Source organism: Pagrus major, chromosome 2 (genome assembly GCF_040436345.1).
Source record: "Pagrus major chromosome 2, Pma_NU_1.0".
Lineage (NCBI taxonomy): Eukaryota > Metazoa > Chordata > Actinopteri > Spariformes > Sparidae > Pagrus > Pagrus major.
In genome coordinates, this window is record NC_133216.1 from 31,605,389 (window position 1) to 31,629,998 (window position 24,610).

The 24,610-nt window shown below is 41.3% G+C and overlaps 1 protein-coding gene across 1 annotated transcript in view; it reads right to left on the bottom strand.

Moving 5' to 3' along the window:
• Positions 1–435: 435 nt before the first annotated feature.
• Positions 436–24,610, bottom strand: part of LOC141018216 (BCAS3 microtubule associated cell migration factor-like) — a 295,541-nt gene continuing 271,366 nt past the window's right edge. The window contains exon 10 of the mRNA XM_073493140.1: positions 436–2,116. Coding sequence (XP_073349241.1) covers positions 1,968–2,116 — 149 coding nt within the window. The 3' untranslated portion in view covers positions 436–1,967. The remainder of the gene's footprint in view (positions 2,117–24,610) is intronic.

Sequence of the window (24,610 nt, forward strand, 5' to 3'; positions counted from 1 at the left end):
TCTTCAAGTTTGGATCTGTTCCACTTGAGCTGGGCAAGGACCACTTTTAAATTTTACGACTAGCAGCTTATGAACACAACGATGAGATGAAATAAAGCATACAAGGAATAATCTACCGCTAATCTAATTTAATTCAAATTAGTTCAAATGGTTCCTGTCCAATGTTTTACTTCACTTAAAAAAAAAAAAGATCTTTGTCTGAGACTTCTTGGACTTGAAGTTTCGTGCTGATTAGCAGAGAAACAAACATGCCCTCTCGTTTCTCCCGTCCTTCAGAACAAAGAGCCAGAGTCGGCCATAAAAAGTCCCTTTAACAACACTTCATTGCCTGTTAAAAAATATGGTACTAATTACCAGCGGTACAATGTGCTGATGGTCACCGCCGTGGTTGAAATACGAACGGCACAATTAGGAGCAATCAGAGTGAGAAAAAAATTCATTTCCTTTACTTTTATTATGTTTTTTTTTTCTTGCATGAATGCTGGGAAAAGAAGTGAGTATTTTACAAATCAAATTTTAATATCAACAACAAGCATTTGCTCTGAATTAAAACGTGTAGATTCATGCCCTCATTCACTGACCGAGCAACAACAGGCCAACATGACATGCAGCCTGTCCAACAACACTCACACATGTGGGATTGTTCACTTCTAATATCATTTCATGTCTTTTCCTAAGGTGACTGTAAATAGTGCAGTCAAACATTCTGCTTAGGACAAATCATCAGGCAGAGTGTGTTTAATAAAAGAATTTCTGATTATCAAATCTTCTTTGCTATTACAGGCAAAGCTAGTACATTTAAGGAAAATACATTTTAGAGATCGATAACTAGAGGAAGAAAAAAGATTTGGTCAAAGGAGGCTAATGTAAAAAATATAGCATGACAGCTACACATGCTTCTATTACTGCGCTCAATTAAAATTTACTCTGTGGAAAGGCCGAGTGGCGAATATATCCTAATGATGTCAGAAGCATATCTCAATTATACTGTAAACATCTAAATGACTTCAGCAACGTAGTAATAGTGTCATCTCATTACTGCATCTTTTGTCAAATGTAATTACACGAAAATCAAAGGCATGAGAGGACCAAATTTAATCAAAAACATTTAGCAGGAGGCCATGAGGGCGCACGCGCGCGCACACACACACACACGGAGGGAAAGGGAGCTGCTACACGTCACTGGCTGGAATAAACATTTTTCCTCTGTCTGCGCTCCCTTTTCTTATGGCTCATTCAGACAACAGGCACACCGTAAAACTTCAAACACACTCAGACAACGATGGCGTGCTGAGGAAACAGCAGACATCAGCTGCAGAGAGGAGAGGATGGCTGGTCTTCTGATTTAACACAACAACAAGGTAACAAGCAGGGTTAGATCGTTGTGCTGATACTGGTCTCTTATTAGAAATGTGATATTGAAAATAGGGGAAATTCCTCCCTGACCTCAGCTGTATCAAAATACTCTGCAGTGATGAAACTGCACTTTAGATTTGGTTAATTGCTACGCAACACTTCGCCTTAAAAGGAATTTGTTTTCAAAAGACTAAAACAAATTGGTCTAGGTGTCTTCACTTTAACATGGATGCAGTTTGAGGGTGAAAACACAATAATTTTCATTTTTGGAGTAATTTAGGTATTAAAATGGTCAAATTAAAAATAATTGGAATCTCCACTAACTGCAGCGATTTGCAGCTAAAAAAAATTATAAGCCTTCAAATCCAACCCAAGAAATAAAATAGTAACATTGTATGTAGCTGGTATCACACTGATCTGTGACCAGCTGTATGAGAAGAGAAAAACACAAAACACACTGCACAGAGAAACACAAATCCTGGACACGATCTGGTGTCAGTTCAACACATCGGTGTGTCAGTGTGATGCTGTGTGGACAGATGTGGGGGAGGCAGGCAGGTGGAGCAGGTGGGCTGGACGGTGGTTGTTGTTCCTGGCGGAGAGGTGGGAGTCTAGGGGAAGTTGGTGGGGAAGAGGCTGAGTGGCTGGCTCTCGTTGGTGGGCAGAGGGGAGCGGTAGCCCTCAAAGTTGCGCGGGATGCTGCCGCTGGTGGAACCCGAGCTGTTGCTGAGGGTCTCGATGCTGCCCTCCCTCTGCAGCTCTGCAGGGAGAGAGACACAGGTGCAGAGAGAGAGAGAGAGAGAGAGAGAGAGAGAGTTGAGTGGGAGCCATCAGGTGACCTGTTTTAAATCACAACAAACTGAGCTTATCAAACAACAGACCTGTTGCTGCTCTGACAGGTCTTCTTTAACCAGATTGGATCAGTTTTGTTTTGTTTCTGCATGTCTATTGTATGGCTTCTTGTGTTAAGACATATTTTAGCTACAGATATCCTGATAACTCTGTTTCCTTCCCGATACCAATTCCGACACCTAAACTTTGTGTATTGGCCGATACCAAGTACCGATCCATTACCAGTAGATCAACTGCATATTTCAACAGCTGTATACAACAAACCCTGTGTGGATGTTCTGTTACGGATTTACTTAAAGTTAAACAAGTCCCTTGCTGTTTATATATATTGGCAACTTGAGCAGTATACAATCTGTTAGTCTCATGCAGGTGTACGGGACGCTGCAGGGAAGTAGCAGGATCCTGTTTGTAATGAATAAATCAATAATGTGGTATCAGATCAGTGCCTCAACTCGTGTACCTGCCAATACCCAATCCAGAATTTTAGGCAGTATCAGAGGAATTTCTGACCTGACTGTAAACACCGTTTGAGCAGTTAAGCATAGTTAGTTAAATGATGGAAAACAGGATTTATTAAAATGCATGTAAAAACTCAATACAAACAAACAACCCTAAAACCTGGTGTCACATTAAAGAAATTGTATAAAGCAAAACTGTTAAATGTAAAAACTGAAGGTTTAAGAGAATTTTCTTAAAGGACAATTCTGCTCTATTACAACTTGGATCTTATTGGTCTACGTTGGGCCACCCTACCACTAATAATATCTACGAGCAGTCACGTGATCCGGCAGGTTGTTAATAAACCCACAGGTTAGAAGTTATCTGGAAGGGAAATCAAAGGTGAGCTGTACGATAATTAAACTGCAGACATCCAACTTTGATATACTGTACTAACTGTAGTTGTGTCCTCGCAGCTTACATGTTCAATATTACTGAATAATTATTTACCAACATTTCAGGTGCACTTGCTCTCACTTATTCTTGCCTCCAAATAAATAATAATTCAGATAATCTGGATAAACTGTTGGTTTGTTAACAACCTGTCTGATCTCATGTTTTTTCATGCTATCTCTGAACCAACTGGTTTTTGTTCCTAAACCTGACCAGAACACACAGCATTGTCTCAACATAAAGCTGAACCATAAGAAACATAAAGTTGCAACATCAAATGTTAAATGTAAAGTTTCAACATGTCAACCTGTCAGCATTTATTCTGCCGACTGAGTTGTTCAAACATAACAGGAAATATGAGACGATTTTAAATATACAAAGTGTACATGGCAGTTTAAGGACATAAGATAGTAAATAATAAACATTTTACAGCCCCATTACACCATTTAACAGACAGTAGGACTAAAAAGGGAGGTCCCAGGAGTTTCCCTTCTTGTTACTTTACCATGAATTTCTTATGATAACACAATGGACCTGCCTCCTCCCTAAGAAGAGGAATTCTGTGGGATTAACCATCACCAACCTGACTGCTTCTCCCAACATTCTCTGAGTGACAGTGCAATTCTCTGACATGCCACGTTGCTCCAAGCCCTTCAACCCTTCAGCATCCCTCACTGTGGACAAGCCAAACTGCTCCGGCGAGAATGTCTCCATAAGGAACCTATTACCTGTTATTACAAGCTGTAAACCATATCCATCGCTATACTGTATGGACAGAATAGCATGCATGTAAGTGGCAGCACAGTATTAAGATTGTGATGCATGTAGTGTATTGTGACGTCCATCAGGAATCTAACTGGACAGTATTAAATCTGCTGCTGCTGCCCGGCTGCTCTGCTGACACTGTCAACGTGTAGCAGAGTGCATCCATGACAGAGTGCATCCATGACAGAGTCATCAAACTGAGAGCAAGGTTTGATAATTCTCTTACATGAGAACTAAAGTGCACATGGTTACTGCTACTACATGGAACATACTCTTCTGGGCTACACCCAGATCTGGGGGTTGTTCATGTGTTCAAGTGTCCAAACTATGCATTTCTTTCTTCTCTGCCTCCCAACAGGAGTTGGATCGACCAATCAGCTTGTTTCATGTTCAGCTTTGCATGACCTGTTGAGTTTGGAAAGGTTTGTACGTCAGCTCCTCTCAGGGCCTCTGACCTGCAGTTACCCATGGGATATTCACAAAATCATCATTCTAGCTTAATGTGTAACACACACTGGCCATGTTGCGTAGCGCTGCATCATATGACACATGTCATTTGACACCTGTAGCACACACCAGATGTGCTGCAGACAGAGGAAGTACGCAATGCATGGTGGTTGGGATGAGCTGACTTAGGGAGTGAATGTGATAAGATGGTTCTTTTCTTGAGAGTTGATGCATTGCTACTGGGAAAAAGGACAAATCACGATTCCTTAAAGAAAAACCGCTGATGAAGTTTTTCAAAACCCTGCGATTCTAAGGTCTTACAGTAAAACAAGAGATGCAGGTGTTTACGGGACGCTGTCTGGACTGCATTTAAATAACTGACAGGACCTGATGTTTTAGGTAAAATCCATCAGTTTAGTGATTTATCAGATGCAAAAACACTGCACAGAGTTTTGTAAAACTATGAGCAAAATTGTACAACTGTGGAAGCTTATCAAGATGGTGATTACCTCTGCCAAAGAGGTTATGTTTTTACCCATGTCTGTTTGTTTGTTGGTTGGTTGGTTGGTTTGTCAGCAGGATTACACTAAAACTACTGATTTCCACGGATTTCCATGAAAACTTAGATGGAGGATGGGTCTTAGCTCAGAATAGACCCCATTAACTTTTAGTGCTGCTCCAGATTAAGGGATGGATCCAGGATTTTTTTTCACTTTCTTGAACATTGTATTTTTCGACATTTTTGCTAATTTCTCAGGGAATAATGCATGGATCTTAATAATCAGGCATATTCAGGTAGCTGCTTTCTATGAGTGAGTACAAAAGGGGACCTTGTTGTGCCTCAGCAGATATATGCGCTCTACTGAGTGCCATTCTAGTTATGTTATCTTTTGTCGCGATGATGGCAGGAAGTATAAGGGCCTTGTGCTGTTTTAGTGCATGGCTGTTTCTGGTCTTAGTTCCAGGGGCCACAGTGTACTTTGGTTGTTTATTCAATTTTCACTTATACAACAGGCTCCACTGTATGTGAAGAGAACACAGTGCTTGATACAACAGATGGTGGATGAATGTGCAAAAAAAACCCCAAAAACAAAAAAAGCTAAAATAAAATATCAATAATAGATACTGACAATGATGATAATGATGGTCAACTCAACATTATAAACTTGCTTGCATTTCGAACAATAATAAGAGCTGAGACGCTCTCTGTAGCTGTCTGACCTACAGTCTATCTCTGCTATCACTTTCCACTGCTGGAGTTTTTACTGCGCCAGAATATAATGCTATGAATTCTTTCTGCAGTTGAGATGATGTTGAATTGCACCCTGCCGGCTGTCAAAAACTACCTGCAGAACACATCAATGACCTTCAGATGAACAGGGGGTCTAATTAGCCGAATAGTCTTTTTAAATTCATACTGCACTGACATAAAACCACAGCATGTGTTTAATACGTCCTGCAGATGTTCAGAAGTGAGTATGGATGCTGTCTTTTGTCATGGAGAGGGCATGCAGGAAGTGGGAGCTTCTTACTTTAGCCCAGGAAGCCTAATACAAACCACACTGTTATTATCCGGGCTAACACGCAATGTGCCACTCTGCGGTGTTATCCCAGCCCGCCACCCGCCGTCCCACCCCTCTCCTGTTTAATTCCCCAACAGTACACAGAGCAGAAATGCTGCAGTAATCCCAGGCTGAGGTGAGGACTGCTGGTTCACACTGCTCTGGGTTCAGACAGAGGATGGACTTATGAGGCCAATACTGGTACTTTATTTTTATCTGATAAGATTAAAAACTTATAAAAGATCATTTACATTTTGAGCCCACAGCTCTCATACTGAAAACCAGGATAATAATATTGATGCTACATACAAGCAATTATGTATCACACATATCATATTTCAACTGTATAACTGTACATTCTTTGTAGAACGTCTTGCAATGTGCAGACTTTTGGAGTTGATATTGAATCTCTTTTGCAAAAAAACTTGAGGTGATACCCTACTACCATTTTTACACCAGCATTAAGTGCGCATATAGAGGTTTTTTAAAAGCTGCCACACCTGCTAAAATAGGTTATTGACTGCTTTTGCCAGTGGTCGAGTTGTGTTTTTCTTTCCTTATGTGTCATGTTTGATAACACAAACGTGTCAGAAAAACAGAACAATACACTGGAGAAAATGATTTACCTATCAGACCACCTCCAGAAGATGTTAAAACTTGTTGTAAAAAGTCTTAATCAATGATATCCTGAATTAAACACAAACAATTTTTCAGGAGCTGAAAATGGAAGTAGCTAAAGAGTGAGACATCTCGTTTCTTTCTCATCTCTGTTGACATGTGTACATGTGCAGTACTGATCAGACAGCTGACAAGGATCAACTGAGAGCTTAACTGGTTGTTTCTTTAATATTTTTACTTCAGTCTCAAGTGTGGCTTGAAGATTGAAAGATGCAAAAATATTAACAAGCCAGCATCCTTAACTTCAACACACGTCAAAGCATAGCACCTGACAAGGGGGGGAAATTAACGTGTCCACCCGGGTGTTGGGTTTCCATCACTGCTGGAGCTGATAAACACTTGTGACTACTGCAGAAACGTGTATAATAATGTGTTTGACTTTTTAGTCTGGTTAAGAGTATGAAGGGGTGAGGAGGTTATGAAATGTTGCCATGGCAGAAGGGGGGAAAGAAGACTGGGGGCAGGCTGTACAGTGTGAGGAAACACACTATCCCGTACATGTTGATATATGGCTGTATTATTTTGCCTTGCTGCATGTAGAAGTAGATGCAATAAACAATGTTTAAAACAAACAAACATAAAAATAACAATCACAGAAAAACAGCCCAGACTGTCTTTCTAAATCTGCCCTAATACAGACACAGTCTGTATATACGGTTTCAGAGCACACACCATGGTGCTGGGGGTTTATCTGTAAGAATATGGGTCATCTGTAATGATATCATTTTTCCAGCCACAGCTCCAGGCAAGCAGAGACAAGTGCTGGAGCCACTGACACTGAACCTCACCTCTCCTCTGCAGTCCTGCACTGCTTCTTTTTGCCAACTCTTCACCTCAATGCCAATGTGACACCCAGGGATCCTTCAGGAGGACTCTGGAGATCTCTAGCAAAATGCTGCTATGCCGATTAGTAACTCCTAAGCTTTATTCTTCCTGTCATTCAGTAAAATTTGATACATTGGTTCCTCATTAACTCTTTTTCACACATCACAGCTCCCTTCAGGCTGTCACTGCCAGCCACTTGCCCTCCCAGCTGGCCTTTTTGCCATCCCCAGCTCACCCGGCTGGATCTGCACTGTTGCAGTGTTATTGTAGGTGCTGTAAGCTGCTGAACAGCCCAGTAAAGCTCTAAAGGCCTTTTCTAGTGCTGCCTAATCCACCTCATTGTGTGACGCCTACCAGCTATTCAACAAGTCTTAACCTCTCACGCCCCTGACACAATCCCCCAGCGCTCTAATGTTGGGGATCTTTTCCTCTCGGGCTCATGTCACTAGGTAAAGTAATATGGTTATTTACAAGGTGGTTTTGTCTGATGTGACGTGTAGATAGTGCGGTTCTGGAGGGAGGCCAATGAAGAAATGGAAACTACTGATATGGGCTTTTTAAAGGATTGCTGATCTGAGCAGGCTGATAAATATTTTGTGCTAATATGTAGTGGCTTATCTTTAAAATGTCATTTTCAATACCAAAAATCATATGTATTTAAAATAAGTGGACAGCTGCATCTTAAATATGACTGTTTGGATGTAGTATGCAGTGTTTCCTCCAGAGCTGCTTCCTTGCCGGGAGAAAACCCTCTCAAATAGCATTTTGACCATTATAAGAAGAACGCTTTGACTCCAGTTATCAGTGCGTGTATAGCCTAATCTTAGAAGTCACTTTGTTGCTGGTGTTGACTGTGTCTGGACGCTGGGACGGGAGCTGTGTTCTGAGACGACACCATTGGCCAGACTTCAAAAGAAAGTGCAAGTCAACGCAAGATACAGAGTCGAAAAAGCTATCAGTAAAATAGCAGCAGATGCCACAGCTGGAGATAACGGGGGAGGTTTTTCAGGCTGGAGTTGGGCGGATGGAGGGAGGGAGGGGGGTTCTTGGCAGCTTTAAATAAGGAAGGAAAATTTGGTTTTTTTGGAGAGGTGTCCTCACACAATCTGACAGAGACACATATAACAACACAGCAGCAAGTTAATACCTCATCAGCCAATCGGACATACAGAGGGAATGATCAGAAATGGTCCCGTCTGCACCCTCAGCTGTGAACAGGCCTTAATCCTCTTATAGTCTCACACAAACACACACAGACTGCAGCATACACACTTTCATTTCCATCCAAACACACAGGCTGAATCTCAAATGCAAGTAAAAAAATATGTAACTGAAAAACTTGCAATATATAACACCCTGTCATCATCATTTTATACCTAAACATACTTCTAATCTTCAAGAAAATGCTCTTTTACTTCTTATTTTTCTAGTTCTGTCCATCATTACTATCAGTTTGATTACTCACAATAGTAATGATAGTTATTTGGGAATGTTGAATGATGATCTAAATTGTTTTTGTTTTGTTTCTCCTTTTGCAAACATGACAATGACCGGTCTAGGTTTGAGGTAGTCCGAAGTTAGTACAGAGTGGTGTTGTCAAGAATATTGATATTTCCAACCTTTTTTTTAATTTGCTTTCATGCTTTCAATAGATGCATCGAGTATCATTTTTTAAACTAGTGTAGTAAAATTCTGGTACTGTGACAACCTAAGTACAGAGTGAGGACAAGTTAAAAAGACGTTATTTACACCCTTCTTTAAAGGGAAATCTTCACTGTATCATCTGAGCTAAAAGCATGACGACACCCCCATATGAAGTGGGTGCACGAGCCCGACCATGTGTCGAGGGGGTAAATAAACATCTTTTCAAATCAAATTCAAATTTCTTTTAGCTACGTTTCACAATATACCTTAGTGCTGCCCTCATCTGTCACTTGACAGAGGTTTCATCCTTTAAGAGATTATGTGCTGAAAACTAAGCAAACTTGTGCGCTGAGGAGGACCATGAGATATTGTTGAAGGCTTCAGAAAAGGCTACTGGGTGGATCTTCAGTTAAAATTAATTTATTTATTTTTGGCATAGAACGATCTTAATGCTATGAATAGACCTCTGCCCCAACATAACTATAATCTAGTCTTTAATCTTAACCCTAACCCCATGCTTACCCTAATCCAGTAGTTAGGACAAACACATTTTGTATTTCTTTCATCATGAGAACATTTAGTACATACACACAAACACACACACACACACAGCTACATATACAGTGCACTTCCTACTGCACTGACTGGCAGTGTGTTGGTGTGTCATGTGCATGTTGTGGTGAGACTAGACTCACCACTGAGAGGAAGGGATCAAAGAGAATACAAAGGAGCTCTTAATCAGAGGGTCTGTGCCAGCCGGGGTGGGTAGAGTCCCATCCATCAGTCTATCATCCATCCTCTCTCCCTCAGTCTCTGTCCCTCTCTCCCTCGAGAGGCTGGGATGGGGGCAGTAACCCATAGCGATAGTATACTTATCCCAGCTGATTGTTTTTGTGTTTTAACTTTAATCTCACCGTTGGCCCCAGCTGGCTCTGATTAGTGCTCTCACGTCACATTCCAACCCCCAACTGTCTCTCACACACACTTACACTTATGCAGAAGTGCATACACACACTTGCCTATGTGAGAAATGATTCACATACGTATTTGTGTTGTGGTTTCCTTCTGGCTGGTACCAGTATTTTTAAAATGAACCCTCTACTAGGCAGAGCATATGTTGATTTAGTCACTGCTATCCAATCCCTGCAATGTTTTGACCCTGTATTATGAGGAAAAGACTCAATTAAAATACAAGCAACTTATGTGTTTTCCCAGGCATATATGGGATTAATATGGGATTCAGTGTTGAGCAATGCTAAATGGTAATTTTGTAAAGTGTCCTATTTTGAGGTGCACATGGAGTAAGTACTACTGATGGCACAAAACATTAAATACCTTGAATTTACAGCATTTGTGGTCTGGTTAACTGCACTGTCTTTGTCTTTTCTGTTTTTTTTACATAGCCAAAGCAAAGTGGGCTGTAACTGTCAGGTGCCATTGTGCAGCCCGATCTCCCCTTTCTTTTGCCCTGAATTGGCCCTTCCTCTATAGCTGCGTTAAATATCAGAGTAGTAGCCCATCCAGCCCGGCTGAATGAATTTTCAATAAGATGAAGAGAGGTGGTGTAACCTTTCATAATCCCTTTATTAGGTAATTATTAGCGCCCAATAACCAAAACCAGCAATAACATTTAATCTGATTGTTTCTCTGGTTGGAATAACTATATTCTTGCTACAGGTGTGGGTAGCATTAGGTGACATCGGTTGTGTTTGTGTTAAAAAGATAAACAAAGCCACAAATGCAGATATTTTCCCAGGACACGTAGCGGCCCATCTTGAAAATTGTATTAAAAGGTATGAATGAATGAATGAATGAATGAATGGGAAAATACACTTTCTATTCTAATGCTGTTATAGTTCCAGCAGATGAAACCTTTAGAGGGGGCGGAGCCACTTTGTACATGTCAAAAAAGTCATGGTCTGAATAAATGCTTTGTGGCATGTAAACACACAACTTAATGGGATCACTTTATTTAGTGTTAAACTGGAATCTCTAATCAGAATGATTTCAATTGGATTAAATAAATATTGTGTAATCACAGTAACAGAGTGCTTGGTGACCACGTCAACCAACTTCTCAAACATTTCTTTCTGTGGTGATGGTGCTACATGAGATGGGTTTGTCTCTACCTGCAGTGATGATGGTTCTGCTTGGGGCAATGACATCTCTACCTGTGGAAAGTGGAAATCATATTTTAATCTCGAGAAATGATGTTTCCACTGGCCTTCCATGGTTTCTACTGTACCTAGAGTGTAGCCAGGATTTAGAAACACTGTGTTTATGAGTCCTCTTCCTCACATCATTATATTCCTCCAATTTCCAAAAACATTACCATTTACATATATTTTCCTCATTTAAGTGACAGGCACAAAAGCAAATACCTAGATTGCCATTCCCCAATGTTGCCTTTTTTAACCTCAATTCTAAGATGACAGGGGAAGATTATAGGGAAATGCTGGTATCTTTAAGCCTGGGCCCTATGTTTACATGTTTTGGTGTATAAATGATTCATACTTACTAAAAGTTTGCCCCAAAGGATTACGTTGCAGCCATTCCAGCCATGTCATGGCTGCCAGCCGAGGCGATCTACTGCACTGATTCTGACATTTTTGGTGAGTATGAACCATTTACACACCCAAACATGGAAACATAGGGCCCCGGTGTAAAAATACCAGTATTCCCCTTTAAGAGTGTTAAATAAATTGTCACGAGTGAGTTTCTACCTGCACAGGAACTAAAGATAAAAATAATGTTTAATAATGATCAAATTTGCACTGTGAAAGGCTCTGAGGGAAATGAACTCCAAGAACTACTCCTCAAAGGCTACAACTTTCAAAATATCTACAACCACAAATGGTGTCATGTAACAAATATGGCTTTTTACCCGCATCATTCATCAATAGCACAGGCATGTTACAACTTAAGAGTGTAACCAATAATATATATAAAATGCCATTAATAATGACTTACAGATGTTTTACACATGAAAGCATGTCAGTATCACCATGTGAGCCATTGCACTGCACAATCCTTAGAAAGCTGTTCAGTTGGACGACTGAGGCCACATTAGTGGGAAAGCTCATTAACATCTACCGGAGATCATCCTGATGGACTGTGAAAAGCCAGGCTTAACACACCCTTCTGTGTAAAGGACATCGCACATTAATGCGGCTGGAGACACACACACCCCTTACAGTGTATCAGGATAGATGGCATGTGCTGGGTTAGAATAGAGACACGTGCTGGATGCTGAAACCTCTATCCTTTTATGCACTGCTCAAATACTCTGGACAAGTCATGATCAAGTTCACTGAATCGCTCATTACTGTTTTCATTCATATTGGAAGTTAAAAGGGAACATTTTGACTGAAGGCACTGGTGTTAAGGCTGCTGAATGCTGCCATCCTGAAATCATCAACGTCTTAACCGATTAACCGACCAAGCACAGAGGCAAAGAGGTGCTTAATGCACCTTTCAAAACACACTAACAGTGTCCAGGACACATACTGGCAAGTCCACTGAGAATCCATGAAGGCCTTACACTTGAACTCCACAGGGAAAACCACGGCCAGCAGCTAGTCCCATAAATCATGATAGTCAACAGGTTGTGTGATTAAGGAACAAATGAAAAAGAAAGTAAGTGATTCATGGGGCTAATTCAGGCCCTTGAGTGGGGACTTTCTCTTCGTCTTCACTGACCGTATATTCTAAGCTACACCAAATCCATAGACACAGCTGACCACAACTTTCCCAGCGGCTGCTCATTAGAGTGTGTTATAAGGGGTGCCAACAACAGGCCGGGACACTCCTGACACTCTATGTGGGCCGCTTTGAATTAGGCCTCTAATGAAAACCTAGTGGTGACCCAGGATTTGACTGGCTACTTACTCAGAGCAGACTGACAGCCGCCTCACCACTGGACACAGTATGGGATGGCTTTTATAGGCCGACTGCTGCTCTTATAAATGGGCCAAAAGAAAGCAACAACAGACCCCGTCTGGTCAATCAAATGAGTACCATAAACAGAAAATATGGAAAAGAATGTCGTATTCGGTATGTACAGCTGAATTTGTACACAAAAAACAAATTCATCTGCAGATTGGATCATTTGAGGACTTTCAGAAAGGCAAGGACACAAACAGTTAAAAGAAAAATACAATTTAGTACAACTTGAGTTTGATTTCCATAGCTGAGGCTTGGCGGAACTTGCATTAGTAATAAAGTATCATCATAACTGAAGCACCGTCTGCACTTACAAGGCTTTACAAGCGTTAGCTAAGTAGTGTTAGTAGTATTCACTTGATAAAGTCGCTGACCTAGAAGAGGATTAGAGTCCTGTTACCATGGAAAATTCTGGTTTGGGTTAATTGACACGCCGTACCAAAAGTCCCATCCATCATTCCTACAAGGTATTATGGATACTTGGCAAAAGGTGGTTTTAGAAGAAATTAAAGCTGAATGGTAAAATTTATACCCAAACTGTCCGTTATCACAATTTATGGAACGACTCCCTGTTTCAACTTTGCTCTATACCACTTGCCATAGATGCCCTTAGTTGTGCAAGCACAATGATGAGGACGAAGTGGTCAGTCCCCACGCACCTGCTATTTCTGTGCAACAGCGCAAAGTCCAGAAGGAAAAGGTGAAGAGGGATATAGATCAGGGGCTGTGCTAATAAATAAGTATGCTCTCTGTGAGTCATATTACTGGTCTCATCATTCTGAAACAGCTGTGCCAATCACAGTGACAAATGTTAACAACAGCTTGACAAATAAAGAAATAGTTTCTCCAGGAAATGATATTGCTGTATGGATAGTGAAAAGCAGTGCAATGTGATCACACAGCACCTCAAATCTGAAGCCAAAGACCGATGAGGGTTTTTCTAAATGGTTATTTAGTACAGTGATGGTAAAATTAGTTATACATTTTGATTGCATCAATGTGATGCTATTTCAGTCACAATTCTACTCTATATCACATTAGAAAATGTTGACATCAGTCAATCGTATGGCTGCAGGAATGAAATGAACTGAAGAAGAAACATTTCATACAGTATAAAGCAGCTGTGGACAACAGGTACCGTAAGAATAATTTATATCGATATTAATAGGCCCGAGAAACTGTGGGAGCTAATGCCAAACAACACTGAAGCACCTTATACTTTGTGTTGGTTATTCCCTTAGTTACCCAACTATACAGTAATTTCAAGCATTAGCTATCTCTGTTGATGCAAGGTGAAGTCAGTTGAAATTCCATCTCTTTCTGTATCAAAGAAAGGCTTTAGGCTCACATAAGCATTTTAAAAAGTAAGCACACTCGAATAGTTCTCCTTCTGTAAGCACTTCATGAGCAAACTGCAGATGGTGGAGAACAGATCACACTCTGTAGAACATTGACATATCCTAACCTGAACACACACACACGCACACGCACACGCACACACACACACACACACACACACACACACACACACACACACACACACATATAACGGTTGATGTCCTTTGACAATCATGTTGGGAGACCCTTGTCAATGGTTTTGGACAGGAGGGCTGGTCTCAGCTGAAAGAGGCTGCCGGTGTTGGTGTCTGCTGAGGAAACTGATGGACAGCACAGCGTCAGGAGACTGTCGCTCATCATCACATCACATATCAGACAAGCCCCACACCCAAACCAAGGTAAGGGCTACATAAGGCTGCTGCTGAACACTGTCTGTGTGTCTGTGTGTGTGTCTGTGTGTGTGTGTGAGAGAGAGAGAGAAAGAGAGAGAGAGAGCGAGAGAGAGAGAGACAATACTTTTCCAAAACAGTGGTAAAAATACTCCATGCGTTTTAGAAATGGAAGCCTACTTTGAACTCTTGACTCAAAATGAAGAGCTGTTCATTAAGTATGAGTACGTGTTGTAGAAAGCCAAATGGTGGGTTTGGTTTCAACTACAGCTATGTCAATATATGTTTGGACATGGACCCAATTTTTGTTATTTCAGCTGATTATCAGAACAGATTCAAGTTATTGTTACATAATGAACACGGACTTCATTGACATTGGTGTTAATTTGAAGGTATTCACATCCAACTTGGAGGAACAGTTTAGGAATTAAAGCTGAATATATACCCCCAGCTTACTCATGGGACAAAACATAAAAAAGTAATTGGACAATTGATTCAAAAGCTGTTTCATGGACAGATGTGGGCTATTCCTTCATTATTACCTCCGCCAAGGATATACGATCCATGCAATATACTGCATGGATCGTGATGAAAAAAATCTGTTGTATTTGTTGCTGGTATCTATGAATGAGTACAATTTGATGTGGATCCTAGATCTGGTGATCTTAAATTATGGTTAAGCAGTTAAGGGTGGTTTAAAAACTTTAAGTGACACTGGACCGGGTTCTTTTTGTTGAATCATAATTTTGATGTTCCTTTCTCATAATGCGTTGATCTGACCTATCTGTGTAAATCAGGCCAGACATCTGTGACAGCCTGTGTTGGCTAGGCATTTCTGATGTCTGATGGTACATTATTCTGCAATACTATAAAAAAATTATGTAACAGTCATCCCTGCAAAAGTTGAAGCTGATTTTTCTGTCTAAATGTAGTCAGTCTAGTAACACACAGACATAACACACACACATTTACACACAAACAAGGGCCCCCATGATGCTTTTCTTGGAACAAGTGTGAAACCAGATCAGCAGCAAATGAAAGCAAACTCATGTAGGACTACAGAGCTGGTAAGAACAAGAACAAGGCTCCATTAGGCACAACACCAATGTACTGTGGGTACTTGTGTACAGGTTGAGCCTGAGAGACACACAAACACATACTGTCCACACACAGAAACACAGGCCAGTAAGCAAAGCAGTCAGCAAAGGGTCAAAAGGGGAAAAGTTCAGTTGGTCGGTATAAAGGAGAATGTTCCTTTGAAAAGTGGAATACAAAGAGGGACCTCCATTGCATATGGTTTGCCTTTATATACAGTAGAAAAGCTGTTTCTGAAGGGACAAATAGATCATACTTAAGTTTCAATAAACAGCAAGTTCGTTGTTGGGTAGAAAAAGGTCAGCTTTTAACCTGGGGTTTGACCTTTAAGTAGCATGATTTCCTTTATCTGTCTTAATGTGAAGCAAATGCACTTTCTTTGAAAAGGTTAGATACGGGTCAACAGAGCAGAGGTCTGAAGGTTTACATTCAAGGAATGTGAGCAACCTGGAAGGATGCACACACACACACAGGGTTTGACATGAACACCAAATGCAAAAATGAATTGCTGTTTGAAGTGCCATCAAGATACTAGACAACCATGTAGCAAGCATCCGATTATATTAAAGGTTGCCTTTTATTTTACTTATATTAAATTTATATTAAATAACATTTATAAGCCATTATAATTCTATAATGTAGTGTGATCAGCGTGTAACCTGAAAAATATAATCTCTAATATTTAGGAGTCAGGCATTAGGAGTTAGAATGGGTTAACATATATATGCATTGAGTGATATTTTGAATTAATTTCACACACACAAAAAAAATTCTGGCTCATGCCAAAATACTAAGACAAATGATTACTTCTCGAGCAGACATGTTAATGTTACAGCACAGAGATACTATATTTTTAAGACTGGGCTCCACTATTACAAACCGTAGTTATCAGTTAATGGCCCAGGGAGGAGAATGGGTTTAAATTGTACGCTGCAATCATTTCATCATTTGAACATTTCTTCTGACCTCTTAACAGGAAAACACAGCATACACAAACTAATCAAAGGCTTGAAATAGCTAACAATGTAAAAGGAAGCTTTTGGTATCATGTATAATCTTCCTCTCATATTATTGTAAGTCTGCGCCAGAAAATCATTGTGCCCATCATTATGTTGATCACTTCCTAATTACTGAATTAGACATCCTTTAATTGCTTTTGTTTGTATTTGAGTAAGTGTACGGAGTGGAAAAGGGCGATAACATTATCTCTGTAGCATCAACATGAAGCAGATGCTTTTCATACATTAGCTCTAATTGTTTTAATGTGGCATAATCAGGGATGAGCTTTCATCTTGGACATGTGGCTACACAGATTCTCAATGTACAGCAAGTCTGATTATGATATCAGTCTGTGTGGGATCACGTTCATTCTCTGCCTGTGGTTCAGTCGGTCAGATCTCATTTGGTTGATACACTTTGTTTCCCAATGTTGGGCTTTAACATAAGATAAATGCTGCCCACCTCCCTCTCATGGAGGAGACGATATGACTGTATTCAAAAGCCTCAGAAGAATAGCAGTCTGTAAAGCATGCTTATGTGTGCAATGAGTAAAAAGTTGGGAAACTTGACAGCACTAAGAAAAAAGATAAAGATAATTAAAGAGAGGAAAAGCAAATGAAGATAGCCAATGAGCTAATGATAGCTACTTCTTCATCTTCTCTTACTTCAAGTTCAGTGAAATTCCACAAGAACCTCTGAATTGAGTCAACTAAATAACCAACATTGTTTGAGACCAGGGGTGAGCAGGGCTGTTGTCAAATCAACAGGTGTTGTGCTTTTACAGTTTGTGAGTAAAAATTATGGAGCAACAACCTTGGTCCAAGACCAACACATTTTACTGAGCCATGAGCACAAGTGTATATGAACATACACCAATCAGCCAAAACATTGAAAAGGACTGACAGATGAAGTGAATAGCATTGATCATCTTGTAACAATACCATTTTCCGCAGAGGAACCTCGGGGGCTGGCATTCATATGGATGCCATTTGACATGCACCACCTTTCCAAACACCGTCCCAGACCAAGTACACTCCCTCATAGCACTACCCTCTATTGCCCCTCCAGCAGGACAATACACTCTGTGACACTGGGCTGCTCAGGAATGATATGAGGAACATGACAAAGAGCTCAGGGCATCGACATGGCCTCCAAATCCCCCATATCCCAATCAGATCAAGCATTTGTGGGACATGCACAGGACATCCCAAGAGACCAAGTCCAATCCACAGTTGGGCCTCCATGTATTGTTATATATACTTGTTACAGTGCATCCTATGGGCCCTCTATCTGTTTGGGACCTGGACATCTGTCAAGTCTTGGACACGGGACCACTGGTAGTGTCCTGTGATGTCAGGCCAGGGCGATACCTTGATGTCTTTGTCCATTCCTGAGCAGTATTTGTGGTTTTGGAGGCTACATTATCCTGCTGGGGCGGGTCACTGCCATCAGCGAGTGCCATTACCATGAGGGGGTCTCCTTGCTTTCTAACAGCGTATTCATGGTGCATCTCAACTGGCATCCATATGAATGCCAGGACCCATGGTTTCCCAGAAGAACACCAGGACAACAACTGGAGACTTTACCTGTCAGTGGTTTTAATGTTTTGGTTGATCGGTGTATGGGGCACAGCATCTGTCTCCTTCATACAGTAGTACAACATTGATTGCTTTCTCTTAAATCTTGTAACTTTAATCACAACAACCTCGGATCATACCGCTGTTTTGCTTGGTCTACCCACATTTAAACAACCTACATGTACATATGAATTGAAAAGTTGCACAATCACAAGCAGCAGAGGGCTACTTTGGGAGTGTTTATCTCTTGGTGTGGAGCATACAGTACATGTACTGTGGGAACCTCTGACCTCTGAAGCATGAAAATCAGCTGCTTAACTAACATTTTTATGAAATGAAAGATGATACCAGATTGACACGATGAGTGCCACAAAATTCATGATGGTTTATTGTTTGTTTTCTAGATGTGATTTTCTGACAGCACAGCTTGCAAATGGAATGCTGTCGACTAGCTCACACTCAAGTTTCAGCTGCCAGACATTTACAGTGATAGGCAGCCACATGGACCAGTTTTGGAAAACAAGTTCTCTCCTTCTTTCTCTCAACCCATTTCTTCAAAAGAGTACAGTGTATATATGTACATACATGTACACTGACATGTCTTTGAGAGGACATTCTGTTGACAGGAAGTTCCAGTGTTGTGGAAAGCTAGCCTGGCTCAGCTCAGCTCAGCTGCCTCTCCATTATGTATCCTATCACTTATTCATGCCACCATATTTTATTGATACACACACACCCACATGCAGGGTCATGTTAGGAGAGATTGTGTGTGTGTAATATAAGTGTATACATGAGAGTCAATGTGACAGGGTGTGAGCAGAATGTGTGTATACATGTGTGCTGAGTGTATGCACTCCCAAAGACACACTATCTGTTAAAAGTGTGACTGTGTGTACAAGCACACTGCCTACCCTGTATGTGTTGCCTGAGTTTGCTGCAATCTGATGAAATTATGTACATTCTAGTATGTGCATCTGTCTGTTATATGATAGATGTGATACAGTTTGCTGGATTAGACAGTTACTGTACAACTGATCAACAGAGCCACTTCACAAAACTCAGTTTTCCCTCAAAAATGTTTTCTTTGAGAGTGTGTTGAGCAAAATGTGGTCCTGGATACACCTTTTGTTAAAAAAAAAAAAAAAAAAGCAGTAGGGGGGTAAAAACCAGGGAAGGGCCATCGGCCCCCCACTTTCCAGCCCTGGCTCACATGAATTTTAAGTTGCCAATCCCTGTATCCCCGTTTCAACTCAGTAGGCATTAACCTTGACCAAGGCCCAACAGTCCCCTTTGACCACATCAATTTGTACTCACTCATAGATACCAGCCACATAAATACGCCTGATTTTTTTCATCAAGATCCATGAATTATTCCCTGAAAAATTAATAAAAGCCTCAAAAAATGCCCTAGTGAGAACAAATTCCTAGATCCGTCCCTGCTGACAAACAACAATCAAACAAACGGACATGAGTGAAAACATAACCTCCTTGGCACGATAATAATTCCCACGCACTCATAAGACGTGAGGTGAGATTAGATTCCTTCTTGTGATGGGATCACACCAGCTGTGATGCCAAATCAGTGTGTGTGGTGCAGTAGAGTCATTTTGGTGGAACAGGTGAACTGTACCATGTTTAATGCTGTACATTCCTTGTAGCAAATGAGGGAATATTTCAGCAAAACAAAAATATATGTCAATACTAACATAATTTCAAAGTTAAACCGGGCGAGGATGGTAAGGATTGTTAAATAAATCAGGCACAGTTCTCTCATGTGTTCCATTGAACCATAGATGATCTGACCAAAATAATGTGCAACACAACAAAATGCCCCATGTCATTTGCTTAATCTCATTTCCTTTGCATTGTGTATACAGAGGGCAGTACTACGTTTGTATGGTACTTTAATGTGAATTCATGAATGATGATTAATGTTTTAAGTCTCTTCAAGTAAGCTCCTCAAACCTCTTGAGGGTTTTTAATGTTGTTGACCATGATTCACAAGTGGCATGAAGACATATTACACAACCATTACAGCCAACGACATAATATCTTTTGGTGTTTCCACAACTTGTTTGCCATAATAATAAATAAATGGTTACAGAGGTTTAGCTTACATTGAAGAATCCAACAGAGGTCAGTATGCTCGATATGAATCAGGTCATATGACCTTTTATTTAACCACATCTAAAAGTGTTTATACCTGTTCAGAATAGACACACTCAAAGGACGAGTGATAAGCCGGCCATCATAGCTTCCACTGAATCCCGCTGCCTCCTTGATCTCGCTACAAGAATTCAATGTCGTTTGCATGTCTTTGTAGTTTCAAAGCAATGAGTTGTACAAATGGGGACGATGGTGCAAAGTTTTGGACAGTCTCCCCTTTAAGGCATTCATGGTGTTGCACTCAGCAGTTGTGTGAGGAATGACGAAAGACTTTGTGAGAGGAGTTCAAGCCCTTCCTACTTCCACAACTCTGCACACCTCACTCAGATTGTTGGCATGGGAGGGGGTTTCAGATGCTGTTAGACACTTCGACAGGAACTGCGTTTGAAGTGCATTGAGGCCCTAAGGCTTTTTTCAGAAGGTAAAAGCTTGAGTTCGAGGGAAGGACATGAACTGGACCTCACAATTTTTACTTGCAGAAGTGGATATTCTTGGACTTGTCCTGTATAATAAGAGTGAAGGCTGATGTTATACTAATAAATTCATGGAACAAAGATACAGCATTAGCATGAGATTCTGCTTGACACCAAAAACCAACCAACAGTCAAGGTGTTCAAGATGGATTATAACTGGCTCATGTTTACTAACCGCTCTTTTGTCAAACACAATCTCTTGCTTGCCTTAACATTTAAAATCCATTGCTTATCAACATACTTAATTGTCATTTTAGAGGAAATGTGATGAAAAACAAAAACTTTTGTGCAATAAGCTAATTTCAACGTCATCTAAGAAATGAATTATGTATATAACACACAATGTTAAGATCATCGTGTGTGTTTTGTAACTTTACACCTGTCCAAACTCCAGACCACTCAAGTATCACGCAATGGAAGTCACTAGTATCAGCTGGAGCGACAGTTTGGAGAAAATGGCCTGGATGCAGTTTGAGTGACGGGTCACAGATCATGGCGAGTTCATCGCTCTAGTCAGTGGAGTGACAGAAGCAGCAGCGACAACAAGTGTTTTGCTGTGTGACGCCGCCGACGGTGGTTAAGCAGATTGGGTGAAGTGGATCGCCCTCAGCCACAAGTCCATTTCTGATGCTCTGTACAAAGTGTGTCTCCGGCCCTCTTCTTGTTTGACTGAGCCAAAACAGACGCGGTAACAGGGCTTTAAAAAGCGCTTCCCACCACTCTCACCATCTCTCTCTTTCTCTTTCTCGCCCTAATTCTCTCTCTCACTCTGCTCTCGCTCGCCCTCCTTTTCTGTGAACCCTTATAGCCCTGTGTGTGTGTGTGTGTGTCTCCCTTGAGCGAGCTGTTAAGTGCAGTCTCCAAAAAACTCCACAAAAGCCCATTTGCAGTCAACTAAAGCCCCACACACACAACATACACACAAGTGCAGAGTGACAGTAACACGCATAGACACATATACACACAATTACATTCACACACTGAGATCATCACACATGTGGGCACACACTCTCTTACACTTGCACACACGCACACTTTTCACACTTCCCTCTGGGCAAACGAGGCAGAGTGGCAGAGGCGAGGCTGGGATAAATGATACAATGATATCCAGGCCTGACTTGTCAGTGGAGTTGAGAGAGAGGATGACGAGGAGGAGGATGAAGAGAAGGAGGGGCGAGCGGTAGCAGCTCTGAATACAGGAATTATTCTTCATCGTCTCACACTGTCACCGCACATTATGCTCAAACTCTCGCCTGGCAATGTAGAGAGAGAGAGAGGGAGGGAGAGAGATAGATAGATAGATAGATAGATAGATAGAGAAAGAGAGCGAAAGAGGAGGGGGGGGGCAGTGAAGGGCAGATATAAAGACCACACTCTGCTTTCACACTCGTCGTCTCTTCTCTCAGCACCATACTCTCCGGCCTCAGCCAGCCTCGCATTCCCTTTTCTGTTCTTTCAGTCAGTCCCTGACGTCTTCCCCCCCCCCCGCCCCTCCTCCCTGCATTTGTTCTTTCTGTCTGTCACGGCAGCGCTGAGTAGCTTTCAGGGAGAGAGTGCACTCATTTGCTCTCTCTCGCTTTCTTCTCTCTCTTGGTTAAAGCGAGGGGACAACATGGCCCTCTGGGCATGTCACAAAATGATTAACTAATAGTTTTGAGTTAGTCAAGTATCCAAATGGTGTGCGCGCGTGTGTGTGTGTGTGTGGTCCTTTGCGTGAGTACTTCAGTCTGTACATTAGGCCGGCTATTGAGATCATAGTCACAATTATGCCATGTACAATACCCATACACCCATACATACATGGAAGCTGCGAGAAAGCCGGTAGCTAAAGACTGGCCATACTTGCGCCAATTGAAATGTGAAAAGTGAATGACTCTAATGGATGGTTGGAGCCACATTTCGAGAAGGCATGTCTGATTCATTATATATCCAGCCAGATTTCTGGACAGACTGAAAGGACTTGGAGATCATGATAAATCAGACTGGCATGCTGAAAACCTAAACTATTACGTTCAGTTCGCTTGAGGAAACCAAAAGCAGACATATTCAGCTCTCCGATGTCTTTTCCTTGTTTTCCATTGGCCAGCTTTTCTCATTGATGTTGTGTAAATTCATGTCTACCAGTCACTGTTGGCAGGTCACAGCAGGTCAGTGACATTATGATGGAACTGTAGCCAAGTTCATATAAACTCTGTATAAGTGTGTCTGTGTGAGGGAGGCACAATTCAAATCAGCATTTGTGATATGTCAAACACTAGACCAAATCTCATGTACACATGGGCTACACACCTGATGCACCTAATTGTCTGTTACACAGAACCATCTGGAAAGGCCCTGCTAGAAACTGTTTGGAAAAGAGCAGGCAATTTAAAACAATTCTTGGCAGGCGGTTGGACAAACCATATGTCTATCACTGTCTATCAGGGGCTAACTTCGACCAATCAGATCAACAGTAGGAGCGCTACCACCAGTGGAGCTGGTTGGTTAATCAAATTCTTACTGAAGCTAGTCAAAGAAAGAGAAAACAACTTTTACATCAAGACAATCAGTGCGGTTCTTCGCTCTTCTTTTACTGAAATATAAGCCCTTTTCACACAGCACAGTGAAGGCTCACTATTTCTCTGCCTTTGTTTGTTCACACAGAACCAAGGAGCTCCGGCTTAAAGCCGCACCAGAGTGTCAATTCATACAGCACGCCAGCACTGCAGATCGGTGACGGTACACAACATAATGCTGACATCTGTGTGTTTTTCAATACGAATTCCCAGAGACAGTAACTACAACAACACAACAGTGGAAGGCGACAAAGACATGGTAAGGTAAAGTATTTTGCTCTAAATTGCTTCACATACCACCATACCATCACCACCATTCAACCGCGGAAGCAGCCTGGCTCTGCTGCCGGGGACAGACTCTGTTTTACGCGCAGAAATGTGATGAAGAGTCGGTAGGACAGAAAGGATGACAGACAGGATGACAGACACTTTTCCACGTATGGATGTGGTATTTTCAGTGCATGATTCCCGCACTGAAAGGGCAGTGTGAATGGGGTTATGGTCTCTAGTTCTGATACAACAGATGCTAAAGAAGCATCTATGCTAACCTCTTTAGAAGCTGCCATTGTTGTTTTACAAACTGTTTCGTAAGCGCTTAACGTGAAGCCTGGAAGATGAATTTGTGAATTTACATGATCACATGATTGTGCGAATCCAGCTACCTTGTAAGGTAACACACTGGTGACAGATTACAGGATAAATCTGCAAAAATGATATAAAAGAAAACATAATCAAGCACTCCGTGAAAATGATGTGATTCACATAACATGTCTCAACTCAACCGCTCAGCGTTCTACACCATTATTATCTACCGCCTGTGTAGGCCCATCTAATGCATTGTTTAAATAGCAGGAAACAGACTGCGCCTTTGACTTTAGACCAGCTTTTTATTGGTCTATGGCTATGGATAGCAATCTGCATCAGTATGCCTGACCACACCTCACTTTAACACCAACATGCCCAGGTGCGCACAGGTGGGCGCAAGTAACTGTGTTGGTCTGAAACTAGCAAAGACACTTGCGTTGCGCTGTGTGCTGCTTTGCCCCGACCGAAGAT